This window comes from Panicum virgatum, chromosome 5K (assembly GCF_016808335.1).
Source record: "Panicum virgatum strain AP13 chromosome 5K, P.virgatum_v5, whole genome shotgun sequence".
Taxonomy (NCBI): domain Eukaryota; kingdom Viridiplantae; phylum Streptophyta; class Magnoliopsida; order Poales; family Poaceae; genus Panicum; species Panicum virgatum.
The window spans coordinates 6141050-6158697 of record NC_053140.1 but is presented as its reverse complement, the minus strand read 5'-3'; the positions used below and the strand labels follow the sequence as shown (position 1 = coordinate 6158697).

At 46.3% G+C, this 17648-nt stretch overlaps 4 protein-coding genes across 5 annotated transcripts; 3 read left to right on the top strand and 1 right to left on the bottom strand.

Annotated features, from left to right (window-relative positions):
* Nucleotides 1-1254: 1254 nt before the first annotated feature.
* On the top strand, nucleotides 1255-8812 carry LOC120705921 (importin subunit alpha-2-like). 2 transcript variants are annotated; one of them, XM_039990482.1, is made up of 11 exons: nucleotides 1255-1443; nucleotides 2226-2466; nucleotides 3031-3184; nucleotides 3434-3536; nucleotides 3716-3900; nucleotides 4597-4676; nucleotides 7185-7335; nucleotides 7651-7732; nucleotides 7809-7867; nucleotides 7959-8264; nucleotides 8351-8812. In XM_039990482.1, the coding sequence occupies exons 1-11, from the start codon at nucleotides 1365-1367 to the stop codon at nucleotides 8510-8512; spliced, it is 1602 nt and encodes a 533-aa protein (XP_039846416.1). In that variant the 5' UTR covers nucleotides 1255-1364; the 3' UTR covers nucleotides 8513-8812. The 2 variants fall into 2 exon arrangements, with proteins under 2 accessions (XP_039846416.1, XP_039846417.1); XM_039990483.1 differs by having other exon boundaries at nucleotides 2244-2466; nucleotides 8351-8803.
* Nucleotides 8813-8875: 63 nt separating this feature from the next.
* On the bottom strand, nucleotides 8876-10175 carry LOC120705924 (protein THYLAKOID ASSEMBLY 8, chloroplastic-like). The gene has a single exon (XM_039990486.1). The coding sequence runs from the start codon at nucleotides 9952-9954 to the stop codon at nucleotides 9160-9162; it is 795 nt and encodes a 264-aa protein (XP_039846420.1). The 5' UTR covers nucleotides 9955-10175; the 3' UTR covers nucleotides 8876-9159.
* Nucleotides 10176-10269: 94 nt separating this feature from the next.
* Nucleotides 10270-13072, top strand: LOC120705923 (serine carboxypeptidase II-1-like). Its single transcript, XM_039990485.1, has 9 exons — nucleotides 10270-10786; nucleotides 10907-11002; nucleotides 11130-11222; nucleotides 11343-11428; nucleotides 11521-11784; nucleotides 11985-12112; nucleotides 12221-12316; nucleotides 12492-12597; nucleotides 12711-13072. Exons 1-9 carry the CDS (start codon nucleotides 10435-10437, stop codon nucleotides 12873-12875), a joined length of 1386 nt encoding a protein of 461 aa, XP_039846419.1. The 5' UTR covers nucleotides 10270-10434; the 3' UTR covers nucleotides 12876-13072.
* A 33-nt stretch (nucleotides 13073-13105) lies between these two features.
* On the top strand, nucleotides 13106-15921 carry LOC120705922 (serine carboxypeptidase II-1-like). Its single transcript, XM_039990484.1, has 9 exons — nucleotides 13106-13650; nucleotides 13747-13842; nucleotides 13951-14043; nucleotides 14157-14242; nucleotides 14342-14605; nucleotides 14799-14926; nucleotides 15036-15131; nucleotides 15308-15413; nucleotides 15520-15921. Exons 1-9 carry the CDS (start codon nucleotides 13137-13139, stop codon nucleotides 15682-15684), a joined length of 1548 nt encoding a protein of 515 aa, XP_039846418.1. The 5' UTR covers nucleotides 13106-13136; the 3' UTR covers nucleotides 15685-15921.
* The last annotated feature ends 1727 nt before the right edge of the window (nucleotides 15922-17648 follow it).

Below are 17648 nucleotides of genomic sequence, written 5' to 3'. Positions count from 1 at the left end.
TTGCTCATGATGTTATTTTTTTATATTTATCCTTTTTAGTCAAATGTTCACCCCGTTTAATATTTTTGTTCCTTATATATTACTATTTGTTCGTGTTGTTACAATATTTGTTCCCATAATTTGAAATTATTGTAGAAGTACTAAAACTATTTTAAAATATCGTGCAATTATAGACAAGTGTGGTCCTGTTTTGAAAATTTTGTTTCAAAAAAATAATTGTGCCTTAAATTTAATTTGGATACTCAGTTTTGAAAATATTTTTACAGCTTTTTTAATTTTCCAATTTGCATGCACGTGGATGACATCGTCTTTATTATCTTTTTATTGATGTATGCACACAACTTCTTCTATTTAGGTGCAGTCACAGTATTAAAGGGCCAGCCCAACGGCGGAAAACATATGCTTCAGCTGAACTATCACCTTGAGTGATGCGTAATTGCACCTGCACATGTTAAAAGAGTTAGAATTAATTTGTTCATGATATCAAATTATTTATTTATTTTTATACTAATGTATTTGGTGATGTTGACTCATTTCTCCTCAATATTCATTTTCCATCACTTATCCTATACAATCAAATGTTCATGATGTTTAATACTTTGTTCGTAGTCCATTACTATTTGTTCGTCATATTTAATTTTTTATTCGTACAAAATAATCATCTGTTCGTGTTGTTAAAGTAATTGTTCCCAGTATCCAAAAATAATTATTTAGTGTTAGAAAAATGTTTTTTTTCCAAAATACCGTGCAAATATAGGCAAGTGTGGTTTTGTTTTGAAGATCTTGTCATAAGAAAGATACTAGTACAATTAGAATTTTATTTAGATAGACAGTTTAAGACTTATTAATTTTTTTAATCTTCAACATGTTTGCATATAGATGACGTAAAGAGATTTGTCTCTTTTGCATGTGCATGTGCTCACTATACATAGATATTTGTTGCGTGTTGAGTTTTGATTGGGCTAAAATTTGATTGGACCCATGGTGGAGGTTTGATGGTGCGGACTGTGTAGAAATTAATTTTCGGCGCCTTCAGGCGATGGTTGGCGGGGCTCGTCACCTAAAGCGATAGCGAATCGCGCCCCGGTCGGGATGGTTTGGTTGCCGACGGGCAACTGGGCCACCGTGGTAACAGCTACTGGCAGATATGGGTCAGGCCCACCATTGGGCCGTTCAAACAGAAAAAGCCACCGAGGCCCTCGATTTTCTATGGGCCCATGTTCTATCTAATTGGATCACGTAGTACTTCCACTTTACTCCCGGCCCGAGCGGCCGAGAACCTCCAAATCCGGGGGCAGAGAGGGGAGACCGGGGAAGAAAAACTCGAAGACGCAGCCGACGAGCTCCGCCGCCGGAACTCAGAGATGGCCGACGGAAGCGCCTCCGCCTCGCCGTCCTCCGCTTCTCCGCACCAGCACCATCGAGATGCCATCAAGTCCTCAGGTTTGAGTTTGACCTTGCGCACGCTCCCCTAGTGTATCCTCTCGCTTGCGTGGCTCTGTCGTTCACCGGGCACTTGCCGCGCACGGTCGTGGCCCGAGCCCTAGCCGCGCCCCCCTTAAGCCCGTGTGGCGGTTCCTTTGCTCAGGTTATGAGGTCCGACGAGCCCGAAATTTCCTGGCTTGGGCTTCTACAAGAGGAACCATATCCTGACCAAGGTTCGGGAAGTGTTTGGTAGAACTGATGATTAGTAGGTTGAGTTGAATAGTAAATGGGAGTGGCGGAATGCCCCTTACTGTGCGTGCTTGCGTAAAGACTTCAGTAGGCAATCAAGGTGGGAAGCACTTGAGTGATTTTTCTAGAGGAGCCGAAACCTGGTGAATTGGCATGAGGAACAGCAATTCGACATGTGTGCCTGAAAATTAGAGAGTAGTTGGGTACTAGTATAAATTGAAATTCACTTTTGCTTACTACCTTGGCTAAGAGTACAAACCTATATTTCTGGTCATCAGGGCAAGCTGTTACATCAGTTCCATTTTAGCGCCATGTTTTCAAGTTTATATTCTAAAGTTTCCATACATGATTATTCGAACTACAGTAACAGTTTATTTCTTGACTAGCAAATGTGTGATATAGTAGGTTTCTATGCTAGGTTAACTCTGTGCTATCATAAACATATGCAGAAAAATAATGTCACAACATATGCATAAAAATAATGTATTTTGGTGCATCATACTTATTTTGGAGCATGATGATAGTTGTTATATCTGTTATCCTTTCATCAGTTCGCTGTCTGGTTGCAGTGCACAATTCAGCATCTAGCCGGAGGAGGGAACATGCTATTGCAGTAGGGAAGGAAAGAAGAGAAGCCTTGATGCGTGCAAAGCGTGTATGTCGAGCTCCTCTTTCTGGCAGTGACGAGACTGTAATGGAAGAGGGTGATATGGTTATTGATGAGGAGAAAGCAAATCTTGAAGCCCAGACGGCTCAAGCTGTTGAAGAATTGAAATCTGCTTTATCAACCCAGTATGTCTCCACTATTGAAATATCCTTGTGTGTTAATATAACATGGTTCTCGGTATATTATTTACTAATCTGAATATTGTAGAGTTGAAATCTCCTTTATCAACCACAGTATGTTTCCACTATTGAAATTTCCTTTCGTGTTAATATCAACCTTGATCAGGGTGCATTATTTGATAGTATACTTGTCCTGTTACTCTATGTTTGAGTTCTGTACTTGTATTCCATCACATTTGATCAAGATTCATCATACAGTTTTTGTTTACGGTGCATGGGAAGAATTATTTGTGCATGTTCTTAATCATCTCACTCTTAGATCCCATAACCTTAGGCTGCCATTGTTATGGTTCATAGATATTGACCAACCAAATTTCACGTCATTTGTCAGACATCCCTTTTCTGTTAAATAAACAAAAAAAATTAGCTTAGATTCTCTGCTTGGAATATTGACATTGATATGTTGTAAGCAGAGAAAGGCTTGCTCTGAGTGCTTGTAACTTTCTCTCTCTGACAAATATAGAAGCACATATCAGAAAGTATTCACTATTTGCTTTTGGTTACTCTTAGGGGAAAAGGAGCTCAGAAGAAGAAAATAGAGGTGCTTCGTGCTTTAAGACGTTTGTTGTCACAGTCTGAAGTACCTCCTGTTGAAGCAGCAATTAAAGCTGGAGCAATACCTCTTCTAGTGCAGTATCTGTCATTTGGATCATCAGATGAACAGGTTGGGCCTGTTCCACTTATTGTTCAATAGTTGTATACTTGTAATGGTACTACAAAACTGAGTAAACCTTTCACTTTTACCTGCCAAAATCCTTACTTATTAACATTAAAGAAATTCCTTACCTATTAATTATTATCAGTTTCCTGTTACAATGTCGGACGTTGATCTTTCACATGGTACTTGATAAGTTAATGAAAATACCCATTTGATATCTTTCTCTTATCAAAATCATGTGTGTTTTCCCTGCAGTTGCTGGAGGCTGCTTGGTGCCTTACAAACATAGCAGCGGGGGAACCAGAAGAAACTAAGTCCTTACTGCCTGCTCTACCATTGCTCATTGCTCACCTTGGTGGTCAGTTTGCTCTCTATTCTTGGTTAAATGTAAATAATTTTTATTTTTTCCATTCCATGAGGGTGTGATAGTTGCCTCTAGTCGTTTATAACATAGTGTTTTTCTAAAGAATGACTAGGTTGGTTTTCCTTGGTTTTTTATATACTTATTAAAAATTGTAATCTTTGTATATTGGTTAGAGAAGAGCTCCACACTTGTCGCTGAGCAATGTGCATGGGCCATTGGTAATGTTGCTGGTGAAGGAGCAGACCTGAGAAGCAAATTACTTGCTCAAGGTGCTTTGTGGCCCCTTGCTCGTTTAATGCTGTCAAACAAGGGTTCTACAGCAAGGACTGCTGCTTGGGCATTGTCAAATCTTATCAAGGTTGCGTTGATGAGCTCCCTTGCTTTTATTGTGCGTCTTAACTCTTGTTATGTCACAGAATCAGTTTACCAGGGTCATATTTAACCATTTAGGAATGAACAGGACTTAAGCATAGGCTCAAACTTAAGATGAGCTTGATCCCATTCAAGAATAATGCTACTAGATTGTAAAGTTTGAGCTTTATTTCCCCCCAACTGAAACTTAATCTATATTTGTACTGAGAAGCTTAGGCCTCTTTCGAAAACATCTATCTAGCTTATGTTTTGTGGTTCGTACAAGGTCTATTTCCAAAACATTTGTCTAGCTTATGTTATGTGGTCATACAAGTTAAATTGCTCCACACTATAAGTTTCAAATCTTGGCAGTAACCACACCGCAATAAAAAACCCCCATGGGTTAGTAATACTTGTTGGTTTTCTTGATTTTAGATGCTATTTCCAATTTTTTCAAGAACTAGTGCTGTTTGAATGTTATGTGATCATCACAAGTTAAGAAAATGTAGAGAAAGAGGAAAGTAAAAAAAAAAGAGCTTATAGAAAACATTGTGTTGCTAGCTGGTCTTGGAATCCTCTATGGGTTCCAGGATGTGATATTATATAAAAATGAAGCACTGCCAAATGGATCAGCTTGGCATATATGAATGTAGCTTCCGGCCTAGCATCATTTTACTAAAACATTTGTTTCTCTATAACCCAGGGGCCTGATCCCAAGGCTGCGAATGAGCTTATTAGCATTGATGGTGTGCTGAATGCAATCATACGGAACTTGGAGAAAGCGTATGTTTTACATAATGAACATCTTTTTATTGTGCTCAATTTATTATCCTGCTCTTTCAATTAAAATGAGCTTCTAAAAGTTGGGATATGGATGTTCTCATGTTAGTTCCTTAATCACTATAAATTATAAATGGGTCCAGTTATGCTCCCTGATCTTATGCTTATGTACGGTGTTAAGGGTATAAGAGTCAATAGTCAAGGGTAGTATTGTATCTTCCTATTCTAGGGTTTGGGGTGTCCCATGTATATGTAGCCCTTTGGGCCTAATTCAATAGACATACAGAGTTCAGTCCAACTCTTCTCCTTTCTGTAACATGGAATCAGAGCTTTAGGTTCCGATCCGGTCCGCCACCCTCATCGCCCCGCTGCGCTGCCCCTGGGAGCTTCGACTTGCTCCCGGGGGCGGCAGCATCTCCTCCGGTTGCCCCAAACCCATTCTCTCTTTTTTTTAGTAGTTGAGTCGCAGCAGCAGCCGCCGTTCGGATCTCCACCATCCGCCCGTCCGGCCCTCGATTCGTCATCCTCGGGCGCAGATCGAGTGCCGCCAGACCTTGATTTGGCTTTCCCGGCCGCAGATCGAGGAGGCCCAGTCGTCGCCGGCCCTCCTCCGCGGCATAGCAGCAGCTCGTCCACCACCCGCTCGTCGTCGATCTGCTTCACCTTCACGGCCTCCCCGGCAGCCCGTCCGTTCGCCCGTCCGTGCGCCGCCCGCGCGCCGTCTGCGCGCGCGCGGCCCCTGTCCGCCGGCCCTCTGCCATCCATCCGCGCCCGTCGCGCGGAGCCCGTCCGCGCCGTCCTCTCCCGTCCGCGCCGTCGCGCCCCCATCCGCGCCATTCGCGCGGATCTCCACCGCTGCCCGCAGCACGTCGCTGCCGCCGGCCGCTCCATCCGCGGCCGCCGTCGCGGCCACCTCCACTTCCGCCTCCGCCTCGTCTCCGCTCGCGGATCCACATGCTGCAGCTCTGCTGGAGGCGGGTCTTCACTTCGCGGCCTGTCGCGGCCATCCTCATCCCCGTCTGTCCGCCCTCCTGATGCCCTGCGGCTTCCTGCCGCCATCCGCCCGTCTGTCTCTGTTGCTCTGCCTCTGGGCAGAGCTCTGTTCTGCTGCTGCTCAGGTTTGGATAGAGGGCACTGGAAGAAGTACTTTTGGTGTTGGGCCACACGTTCATGGGTGCAGCTGCACTTGGGCCTACACTACAATCTCTGGTTGGGCTGTGAGGGCTGAGATGCTTCATTTGTTACTGCTGTGATATCATCTCTAATTTCAGTAGCAACGGTTCAAATTGGTGACTTATCTACAGTTTTATCCATCTTATGCTGCTGAAATTTATCTTTTGATTGTGCTTACTGCTATCTGTCTGCTGCTAGGCTGCTTCCATCCATAGTTCGCTTTTGCTTGCTGCTTGCTGCTGCTAGTATCTACTATATTGTGTCATATTTCCATCAGTTTCCATCCAAGTCTGCTGCTAGCATTAGTGTCATTTGCCTTTGTTGCATTGCATCCATGTCAATCCAAGTCCAATTGCTCACAGCTAGTTCGTCAATGCCGTGCGTGTCCACAAAATTCATTGTCAGATCAGAGCCAATTTCTTTGTCTTGTTTTATGGTTAGCTGAATCCCGTCGATTTAGCTAATCACATCATCATCATTGTGGTGCGACAATGCCCTCTTGGTCCCTTTCGGACCCGTTTTGCTCCACGTCATGATCAATGGCTGTCTATTTGTCGTCGTCATCATGTCATCCTCCTGCTTGCCGTTTTGCAGCAATGATCTCTCTATCCTCTCTTTGGCTGGTTTGACACATCTCACTATTATTGTCAAGTTCAAAATCTCCAAAGCAAGGTTCATGTTGAAGAGTCGACGTACTGGTTTGTGAAGACTCGGGCTATTTGCTGAAGTACGGTTGTGAAGGCAGTACCCTCTTGTGGAGGAGCATTTTCTACATTGACAAGTTCAAGAGTTGCACGCTTCGATGACATCTTTGATTTTGGACCTTGGATGTATCATTTTCATGTTTATGTTTTAGTTTAGTGCTTAGTATCAACTCTCCAAATGCAACGACATTGCATTCACGTTGCATTTGAGAGGGGGTGTTAAGGGTATAAGGGTCAATAGTCAAGGGTAGTATTGTATCTTCCTATTCTAGGGTTTGGGGTGTCCCATGTATATGTAGCCCTTTGGGCCTAATTCAATAGACATACAGAGTTCAGTCCTCCTCTTCTCCTTTCCGTAACATACGGAACATTATAGCTACTTAGGGTGCTATTCGTATTGATTCACTGGCTTATCTTCCTTCCACTTGGGCATATTATAGCAACTATTTCCTTTCGATCTTTCGATCTTTTCATTTGTGATGCCTTTTTTTTTTTTTGCCACTAGGCACAATGTTCTCTGTGCACTTTAATCCTGGTACTTGTATTGTGTTGAGCTTTCTGAAGAAGTGACATAACTAACCGGAATATTGCTTTGCTCATCACTACTACCGATGGGTGGTTTTGGGTCCTTCAGAGATGAAGAGCTAGCAACTGAGGTGGCGTGGGTAGTGGTTTATCTTTCAGCACTTTCAGAAAAAGCTACCAGCCTAATAGTAAGAAGTTCGGTGCCTCAATTGCTGATTGGACGCCTCCTATCATCTGAGAACTTGCAGTTACTCATTCCGGTATAATCTGCTTTCTCCATCACATATCGGTCCTTTACATATTCACAGTTTTGGCACTTGCCTGAAATAAAAAACGTCATTTACACACTGTTGCCCAGCAAAATGATCGGTGGTTTATAGAATGAGATATATTTGTCACGATGTTATGATAAAGATGCTGATGATTTGCAGACTAACAGAGTTGCACTTAATCTATATTCTATAGTTAAGGATCATGTTTCATCCAACTACCAGTAAATTATGCAGCTAATAAATATCTAACAAATGTATTTGATTTCACAACACAGACAGATTGACTCTTCTATTTCAAATTAGGTACTTCGCAGTTTAGGAAATCTTGTAGCCGGTGATGGATACATGGTTGATTCAGTCCTAATTGTTGGAAACAGTATCACAGGTTAGCCTGAAATTATACACATTTTGTCTTCCGGAATTATGTCATAGTTTTCCAAGTACTGACTATATGTTCTCAGATCAAGCCTTATCAAGTCTTATAAAATGTTTGAAGAGTGACAATAGGGTTCTCAAAAAGGTATGCTTTTGTCTGCTGGTTAATTTTTCCATAGTTTTGACTTAAGAAAACATATACGATTCTTAATCAATTTAGTGGACTGCTTATATAGGAGGCATCATGGGCCATGTCAAATATTGCAGCAGGCAGTTTCGAGCACAAGAAATTGATTTTCGCCAGTGAGGCAATGCCTTTGCTGATGCACCTCCTCATGACTGCACAATTTGACATCCGCAGGGAAGCAGCATACACTCTGGGCAATCTGTGTGTTGTCCCAGCAGGAAATGCTGGGCCCCCAAACATAATCGTGGATCATTTGGCCGCTATCGTAAATGATGGGGGCCTTCCTGGGTTTATAAATTTGGTGAGATCTGCTGACATAGAGAGCGCAAGGCTTGGGCTTCAGTTCCTGGAACTGGTGAGAGAATCTGGAACTTCAATACTCTTGATGTTGTCTTTCATCAAGTCACGCACAGATTAAACTTAAACTGGATAATATTGTAGGTGATGAGGGGATACCCCAATGGGCAAGGTCCAAAACTCGTGGAGAGGGAGGACGGCATCGAGGCTATGGAGAGATTTCAGTTCCATGAGAACGAGCTGATGAGGAATTTAGCCAACGGGTTGGTCGACAAATACTTTGGCGAAGACTATGGCCTCGATTGAGTTCCTGGTTCCATCCATACATCGGAGTAAACTTGAAGCCAAATCCTCCGATACATTAAAAATGTGAAATGCAATTTCGCGATCCCTAAATGGAAGAATGTGCGAATTGGAATAGTGGCCGTGTACTTTAGCCCTTGATACTGGTGCATCGGAGGCTGTAGTTGGAAAATGTGAGTGTGTAAAGCGTGAACTGACTGTGACCTATGGATAGTGCAAGTAAACTGTCGATATGCTTGGGCATGTTGTACGATAGTCAAATAGAAGTGCTGAAATAAAGTGGACCTGCTGTTTCCCTTGTCTTGCGGCCATCTGCCCAAGTAAACTGTTGCAATGCCTATTTTTTCCAAGTGTATATATCCTGCATTTGTTGTAAGTGGCGGTATGATTTCTGATAAACGTTAAAACATATGTATCACAAGACACCAAAATTCACCATAGCTACAGTAGCCGAGAACACTCATCCTTCTAGCCCAAAAAAAATCACTAGCCATCTTGAGCCCAAGTTTATAGCTGAAACAAACAGAGTCAATCTGTTATTTGGACGATGACCCCCGCCCCCCCGGCAATTTTCCATTTGATATCCAATGATGTAACTATTCTTGGTCAATAAAGCTTGCCTCTGGGCGTTTTTGTCAAAAAAAAAAAACCTATGAGGCTGAGGCTGAGGCTGAGGCTGAGGCTGAGGCTTTCGTCTTGCTCTTCTCCCTCGCGCGCATTTCGTCGAGCACGTCCCTGGCGGGCGGCGAGATGGTGGCCTCCCACTCGGCGAGGTCGGCCTCCACCTCCGCGGCCTCCTCATCGAGCCCCAGCCGCCTCATCCCCCTCGCCGTCACCCTGTACACGTACTCGTCCACGTCGAGCCCTCCCCTCCTCACCGCCGCCTCGTACACCCTCCACGCCGCGCGCCCGCGCCCCTTGGCCACCAGCGCGCGCAGCAGCCTGGTGAGCTTGTACACGTCCTCCTCCCCGTCCACGAACCCGCCGCCGCGCGCCTTCTCCTCCAGGAACGCCTCCACGAGCGCGTCCAGGTCGTCGCCGGAGCCCTCCGGCGCGGAGGAGGCGAAGGCGGCGTAGAGCGCCGGGTCCGGGCGGTACCAGGGCTCGGCGCGCGCGACGTGGAGCGCGGCGAGGGCGAGGGACCAGTGGCCCTGGCGCTGGAGCTCGGCCATGGCGGCCACCAGGTCGGCCTTGAGGAGGCGGCCGAGCGCGGACGCGGTCGCCGCGGAGGCCGCCGCCGGGGAGCGATCCGCGGCGGTGAGGCGCTTCAGCGACTGGATGGCGAGGATGGCCTCCGTGGAGAGCGACCGCCCGCGCTGGAGCGGGCCCCGGTTGTCGCGCGGGCCGCAGGTGATCGTGCTCGCACCCCGCCTGAGCCGCGCCGCGGGCCCCGGCGCCGGCTGGGAGCCCGGCGCGGGGCGCGGGACGAAGAGGAGGGGCGCCATTGGAGCGGAAGGGAAGCGAGGAGAAGGGGAGGAAGAGGGGTGAAGACTGAAGAGTGCGGCCGGGGTTTGGGATTCTGACGACGGCGCTGTGAGCCGTCTGATCCTCCTCAATATTCGTGCGGAAGTGGGGTCCGCCGGTCAGGCCCGTCAGGGACATTGTTCTGCTGTCGCCTGCCAGGAAATGGAAAAAAAAATTCCTCGGCAATCATTGAGCTCAGCGCAGGCGAGCCCGAGCTGACGAAAAAGCACAGAGGCCGCACACGATCCAACCAACCAGCGGGAGAAAAGCAACCAACCACTCCATGCCTCCCACGCTCGCCCCGATTCTCGGCTGCCATTCCGTTCCATCCATCCATTGGCTATTTGGCTCCCTTCGCTCAGTCCAGTTTCTCCCCCACTCCTCACCACTCTGCTTGCTCCGCTGCTCTGCTCCGCCCCAATCAGTGAGAGCTGCCATCCACTGACCCGCCGCGAGCGCCAATGGCGGCGGCCGCGGCCCTGGCAGCGGCCGTGCTGGCGCTGTCATGCTTCGGCGCGCCCGCGACGGCGGAGGCGGAGGCGGACCGCATCTGCAGCCTGCCGGGGCAGCCGCCGGTCAACTTCTCCATGTACTCCGGGTACGTCACCGCGGACGCGGCCGCGGGGCGGGCGCTCTTCTACTGGCTCATCGAGGCGGCCGGCGCGCCCGCGGAGTCCGCGCCGCTCGTGCTCTGGCTCAACGGCGGGCCCGGGTGCTCCTCCGTCGGCTACGGCGCGTCCGAGGAGCTCGGCGCCTTCCGGATCAACCCCGACGGCAGGTCGCTCTCCTTGAACGCTTACCCCTGGAACAAAGGTCCGGTTCCGATTCCTTTTCATCGGTCACGCGCTCGTGCTCGCCTCCCTTGATCGGGAAACGTGTAGCTTGTTTTGCTCACGGGTATAGGGATGGACTGGTTGTTTGGTCTGGTTGCAGTGGCGAACATGCTGTTCCTGGACTCGCCGGCCGGCGTCGGCTACTCCTACTCCAACACCACGGCCGATCTGTACACCGCCGGTGACAACAAGACAGGTGAGCTGCGGGAGTAATTTAGTTAGCGGCAACTTGTCTGGTGCCAGTACTACTTCCATTCTTATATTGTCGCTGTGACTTGGATCTTACGGCTACCTCGGTACCTCCTACCGATGTTGCTGTGCAGCTCATGATTCGTACAATTTCTTGGTGAATTGGTTGGAGCGGTTTCCGCAGTACAAGCATCGCGATTTCTACATCACGGGAGAGAGCTACGCAGGTGAATTCTGAATTGCCGTGAAAATTGGTCGACTGTAGGATGGGGATTATGCAGTTAGCTTTACCCAGTGATCACATTTACATTCCTCGAGCTCTGTTTGATAACTGGCTACCTTTTCAGGTCACTACGTGCCTCAGCTGTCTCAGCTAGTGTACCGGAACAACAAAGGAATTAGAAAGCCAATCCTGAACTTCAAAGGCTTCATGGTCAGAACTTCTTGAGCTCATATTTCTATGCTCACTTAATTAGTTTGCTCATTTCTGGCCACAAATGATCTGGTGTTCTGTCGATGCTCTAGGTCGGAAACGCGGTAATTGACGACTACCATGACTACATGGGCACATTTGAGTATTGGTGGACGCATGGGCTTATCTCTGATGAAACCTATGAGAACTTGCGATTAGCCTGTGAGTTTGATTCAGCTGAGCACCCCTCTAAGAAATGCGACAAGATCTACGATATCGCTGAGGCTGAGCAAGGGAATATTGATGCGTACAGTATCTACACGCCTACTTGTAAGAAGACTTCACTTCACAAGCGCAGGTTGATAAGAGGAAGAATGGTATGCTTGCTTTGCTACAGAAACTTGTTTTTTTTTTCCTGATAGCTGATGGTAGTACTGTTCGTTGGATTTTCCCTAGGTTCTTCTGACCATCATGAGATTATTTACTGTATTATTCGCACGCTTCTGAAAGTATAATAACTTATGAGGCGTATAAGTGCGACGACCTATCTCCTAACAACATATTATTTCAAATGTAGCCCTGGTTGCCGAGAGGATATGATCCCTGCACCGAGAACTACGCAACAAAGTACTATAACTTACCTGAGGTGCAGGAAGCTTTGCATGCCAATGTCACTGGAATACCATATGCCTGGGTAGCCTGCAGGTCTGTTCTGCTTGTTTCATCTTGTTTTGGTCACAACTATTCCGTTTGGCCACCAGTAAAGTTGCCTGTTCTTAATATTTTGCACTAAACACCACTGGTTATTTGCAGTGATCCAATTTTTGACTATTGGAAAGATTCACCGAAGTCCATGCTTCCTATTTACCGTGAACTTATTGCTGCAGGCATAAGGATATGGGTTTTCAGGTACGTTTTCTGCTGTGAACATGGTGCCCACTGAATTCCGAACATTTGAAAGTGGCAGAATTGTGAATGTTTGACATAACAAATCAAGATAAATTGATCATACTATGTGGGTGGTATGTCATTTTGATTTGGTAAATGAGTGGATTTTAATCTCTTACATTGGACAATTTGGCAGTGGTGATGCTGATTCTGTTGTCCCCCTAACCGCGACAAGATACTCCATCGATGCGCTCTCTCTACCAACCGTCACAAACTGGTATCCTTGGTACGACGATGAAGAGGTAAGTCGGTGACACTGGTACTCTAGAGGCCTACAGCAACAATGACAGATTAACCAGCTTCTTTATTTTCAAAGCAAATTTTAGCCTGGTGTAATGTAATCTTTGTTATATAGGTTGCTAGATGGTGCCAAGTTTACAAAGGTTTGACGCTGGTGACGATCCGCGGCGCGGGGCACGAGGTTCCCCTCCACCGTCCGCGGCAAGGCCTGAAGCTCTTCGAGCACTTCCTGCGCGACGAGCCCATGCCCAAGCCTGTAGATAGCATTCAGACGTTTTAGAATGTGCTATCTCGCTTGTCTTGTCGTGGAAGAACAAGATGCGCCAAGCCATCTTGTTGTAAAATATCTGTTGCCACATTTTCAGGCAAACGTATTTCGCCTGTGATAAAAAACAATAGGTCTTTCGAAAAAAAACCAATAATCAGGATAGAATAATGCTCATTGGAGTGGACGGGGCAGTTCTTTGCTTTTTCGGATTTCTCGTGTACCCAAAGATGGAAATGTAGTTTCAAGCTACACGTGGCGAGAACAAGTGGGCCAATGTACGGGACAGTAAACAACCAATACGCTTCCCCGAATCATCAGCTACCATCGTTCCGTTCGATTCCATTGGTCCTCCACCTCCACACCTCGTCAACTCATCCAGCGTGCTCTGCTGCTCTTCTCCAACCAGCGCCCCCAGCTGACCCGCCGCGAGCGCCAATGGCGGCCGCCGCGGCTCTGGCCGCCGTGCTGGCGTTGTCCTGCTGCGGCGCCGCGGCCGCGACGGCAGCGGCGGAGGCGGACCGCATCGGCAGCCTGCCGGGGCAGCCGCCGGTCAACTTCTCCATGTACTCCGGCTACGTCACCGTCGACGCGGCCGCGGGGCGGGCGCTCTTCTACTGGCTCATCGAGGCGGCTGGCGTGCCCTCGGAGTCCGCGCCGCTCGTGCTCTGGCTCAACGGCGGCCCCGGGTGCTCCTCCGTCGGCTACGGCGCGTCGGAGGAGCTCGGCGCCTTCCGGATCAACGCCGACGGCAGGACGCTGTCCTTGAACGCCTACCCCTGGAACAAAGGTCCGATTTCGATGCCTTCTCGCTTCCTATGCGCAGTGGCCTGCTTTGATTTGAAGCTTTGTTGGCCATGGGGATGATTGGCTGGTTGGGTTGCAGTGGCGAACATGCTGTTCTTGGACTCGCCGGCCGGCGTCGGCTACTCCTACTCCAACACCACCTCCGATCTGTACAATGCCGGCGACAACAAGACAGGTGAATTGGGGGAAGGGATAATGTAGCTACTTGTCTAGTTCTAGTATTATAATTTTTCATGATTCTTTTGTAATTCTAACTCTGTTTCCTGCTAATGCTGTTTTGCAGCCCATGACTCGTACACTTTCTTGGTGAATTGGCTGGAGCGATTTCCACAGTACAAGTATCGTGATTTCTACATCACAGGGGAGAGCTACGGAGGTGAATTGCTGTTGCAATTGGTCGACTTTAGCAGAGAGATTATGCAATTAGCGTTTCCTAGTGATCACATTTACATTCCTCGGGCCAAATCTGTTGCTATGACCGTTTTTCAGGTCATTATGTGCCTCAGTTGTCTCAGGTAGTATACCGGAACAACAAAGGAGTTGAAAAGCCAATCCTAAACTTCAAAGGCTTCATGGTCCGATCTTCTTAAGTTCAATTTTTTTTTTCAATGCTCTCTTGATTAGTTTCACTCATTTCTGGTCAGAAATGATCAAGTGTTCTGTCAATGCTCTAGGTCGGAAATGCGGTAATTGACGACTACCATGACTACATTGGAACATTTGAGTACTGGTGGACGCATGGGCTTATCTCAGATGAAACCTATGAGAAGTTGCGGCTGGCCTGCGAGTTCGATGAATCCGAGCACCCGTCGGAGGAGTGTAAGAAGATTTTAGAAGTTGCTGTGGCTGAGCAAGGGAAAATTGATGCATACAGCATCTATACTCCTACCTGTAAGAAGACTTCAGTGCGTAAGTGCTGGCTAATAAGAGGAAGAACGGTATGTTTGCTTTGCTACCAAAACATGACATTTTGCTGATAACTCATGGCAGTACCACATAATTGAATTGTTAATTTCTAGCTTCTTTTGATAATTGGCAACTATTTACTGTATAATCACACTTCTGAAAGTGTTATACTTACGAAGCATATTTGTTCTTGTATCTCCTGACAACACATTTGTTCAAATGTAGCCCTGGCTTCCCAGAGGATATGATCCCTGCACCGAAAAGTACTCCACAAAGTACTACAACTTACCTGAGGTGCAGAAAGCTTTACACGCCAATGTCACTGGAATACCATATGCCTGGGTAGGCTGCAGGTCTGTTCTGCTGGTTTTGTCCTGTTTTGGTCACAACTAGTAAAAGCTGCCCAACTACGCTCTTATTAAGATTTTGCACTAGACAGTAAACACCACTGTTTGTTTGCAGCGACCCAATTTATGAATATTGGAAAGATTCACCGAGGTCCATGCTTCCTATTTACCGTGAACTTATTGCAGCAGGCAAACGGATATGGGTGTTCAGGTATGCTGTTTTTTTTTGGGTGAACATGGTTTGCTCTGAATACTAAATCTTTAAAACTGGAGACATTACTGATTTTTGGCATAACACTTCATCATGATATGTGTGTAGTACAGTAATTTTGACTTGGTAAATCCGTGTGAATTTTAATCTCTCACATTGGACATGTTATCTGGCAGCGGTGATGCTGATTCTGTTGTCCCCCTCACTGGGACGAGATACTCCATCGATGCGCTCTCTCTACCAACAGTGACAAACTGGTATCCTTGGTATGACGGCAAAGAGGTTAGTGTCAGTGTGCCACTACTACAGCAACAATGATAGATTAACCGCCTTCTTTTTTTCAAAGCAACTTTTATCATGTTGTCATGCCGTGGTGAATCTTGCTTAGGTTGGTGGATGGTGCCAAGTGTACAAGGGTTTGACACTGGTGACGATCCGAGGTGCGGGGCACGAGGTTCCCCTCCACCGCCCGCGGCAAGGCCTGAAGCTCTTCGAGCACTTCCTGCGCGATGAAGCCATGCCCAAGCCTGTACATAGCATTCAGACATTTTAGAATTTGATATCTCGCTTGATATTTTTCTAATCCTATGTTTTGGAACCTTAGCTTATTTTCTTTTCTCTTCCTCATGTTTTTCACAACTCAGGTGCCCTTCATTCCTCAACCTTAGAAATGCAAGGAGGTTTGTCCACAACCTCGCAAATTTGGGAGGTTATGGATAAGCTTTCATAGCAATTCCAACAACAGCCTTCTAAATCAGAACCACTAAATGCTAAATAGAAGTTATCTCTATTTTTTAAGAACCTCCAAATTTGCTTGAAACTCTAACAATAGCCATCAATTCTATTTTTCAATAGAGAGCTCCCTAGAGATCCTCCATAAATGGAGGGTGGAAGAAGGGGATTGGAGGCCTCCTGTTGGAGATCGGATGAGCCGAAACCAAACAGAAAAGATAAAGAGTGACCGAAGCTCAATGTAGTAATTTTAGGATGAGAGGGAGAGCAAGCAACGGGGCAAGAGAGCAAATAGCCAAAAGTCCCTACCTCCAACCCATGGGGTGCTATTTATAGGGAGGAGGAGGAGATGGTTGTTTATATTTGTTCCATTGGTAGGGTCGAATATTACAAGAAGGTCCCTGAGATTTACAGATTAGTCCCTAAAACTTACAAACAGGTTTCTGGATGCTGCAACTAAGTCCTTAGACCTCACAAACAAGCTCTCAGACCTCTATTTTGGGCCTCTTTTGTACACAAAGGTGTGCTTACCCCTTGAAATCTTAGGTGCATCCCCAACACCTCCCAAAATAGAAGGCTAGAATTGACAAATACAGAAAGCACTGTCTTTGGAGAGGGGCAAATATTAATGCAAAATATCCACCAAAAGCTGCTTGGAGCGTGGTATGTTTACCAAAGAAAGGAGGAGGTTTGGGTGTTCTTAATCTTAGAACACAGAATGAAGCGCTACTTCTGAAATACTTGCATAAATTCTTTAACAGAGCTGATCTGCCATGGGTGCAGCTCATTTGGGAGAAATACTATAGCAATGGACCCCTGCCCAACACTAGGAAAAAAAGGCTCATTTTGGTGGAGAGACATCTTAAAATTGCTAGTTTCTTACAAAGGCTTAGCTATGGTACAGGTGAAAGATGGAATCACATGTTTATTTTGGGAGGATCTTTGGCTTAATAAAGTGCCTGAGCAGAATTTTCTTGAACTCTTCTCATTTGCCAAGACAAAAGGAATCTCAATTAAATCTGCTATGGATGCAGTGGGTCCTGAATATTTGTTTCACCTGCTAATTTTTGCTATTGCTCTGCAACAGCTGAATACTCTTGCAGCAGATCTGAATAGTTTACAGGAAACTGATGAACATGATCTGTGGACTTACATTTGGGGTACTCCTTTTTTTCATCAGCTAAAGCATATGTACATCTCACAGGACATAGAGTCATTCATGCTGCTTTCAACTGGCTATGGAAATCAACTTGCCAAAATAAACACAAGGTTTTCTTTTGGCTGCTTTTAAATGATAGGCTGAGTACCAGAGAGCTGCTTAGAAGAAGAAATTTGGACATCCCTGATTACAACTGTGTTCTATGCCCATTGGCAATGGAGGAATCCTTGGCTCATCTTTTCATCCACTGTTCTTTCTCTTAGGCTTGCTGGGCCTCGATAGGCCTTATTGTGAACTTGGATGACCCTTTTGTCACCCTAGAACAGTTCAAGCTTCAACTTGGTGTTCCTTTCTTTATGGAAATCATTGTGTTTATGAGTTGGAGTATTTGGATGCAACATAATGACTTTATCTTCAAAGGAATTCAACCCAACCTTCATAATTGTCTCCAGCACTTCAAGAAAGAGTTTGCGTTAGTTATTCTTGTTAAGGCCCATAGTGCAAGGCCCATAGTGTAAGGCCCATGTGGCCCATATTATCTTCTCCTATATATCTACAAGTCCTATGGCTGTGCTCTGGCCCCCTCTCTTGGATTGCTCTCCTCCTTCGATCTCCAATGTAAGTTA

Excerpts from the sequence above, each read along its gene's own strand:
- LOC120705921 (XM_039990482.1), top strand. The coding sequence starts at position 1,365 with ATGGCCGACGGAAGCGCCTCCGCCTCGCCGTCCTCCGCTTCTCCGCAC. Across the intron at positions 3,537-3,715 it reads GCTCATTGCTCACCTTGGTG|AGAAGAGCTCCACACTTGTC; the intron begins GTCAGTTTGCTC and ends TATATTGGTTAG. Across the intron at positions 8,265-8,350 it reads GGCTTCAGTTCCTGGAACTG|GTGATGAGGGGATACCCCAA; the intron begins GTGAGAGAATCT and ends ATAATATTGTAG.
- LOC120705923 (XM_039990485.1), top strand. The coding sequence starts at position 10,435 with ATGGCGGCGGCCGCGGCCCTGGCAGCGGCCGTGCTGGCGCTGTCATGC. Across the intron at positions 11,429-11,520 it reads TGAACTTCAAAGGCTTCATG|GTCGGAAACGCGGTAATTGA; the intron begins GTCAGAACTTCT and ends TCGATGCTCTAG. Across the intron at positions 12,598-12,710 it reads CTTGGTACGACGATGAAGAG|GTTGCTAGATGGTGCCAAGT; the intron begins GTAAGTCGGTGA and ends TTTGTTATATAG.
- LOC120705924 (XM_039990486.1), bottom strand. The coding sequence starts at position 9,954 with ATGGCGCCCCTCCTCTTCGTCCCGCGCCCCGCGCCGGGCTCCCAGCCG.
- LOC120705922 (XM_039990484.1), top strand. The coding sequence starts at position 13,137 with ATGTACGGGACAGTAAACAACCAATACGCTTCCCCGAATCATCAGCTA. Across the intron at positions 13,843-13,950 it reads TGCCGGCGACAACAAGACAG|CCCATGACTCGTACACTTTC; the intron begins GTGAATTGGGGG and ends GCTGTTTTGCAG. Across the intron at positions 14,044-14,156 it reads CACAGGGGAGAGCTACGGAG|GTCATTATGTGCCTCAGTTG; the intron begins GTGAATTGCTGT and ends ACCGTTTTTCAG.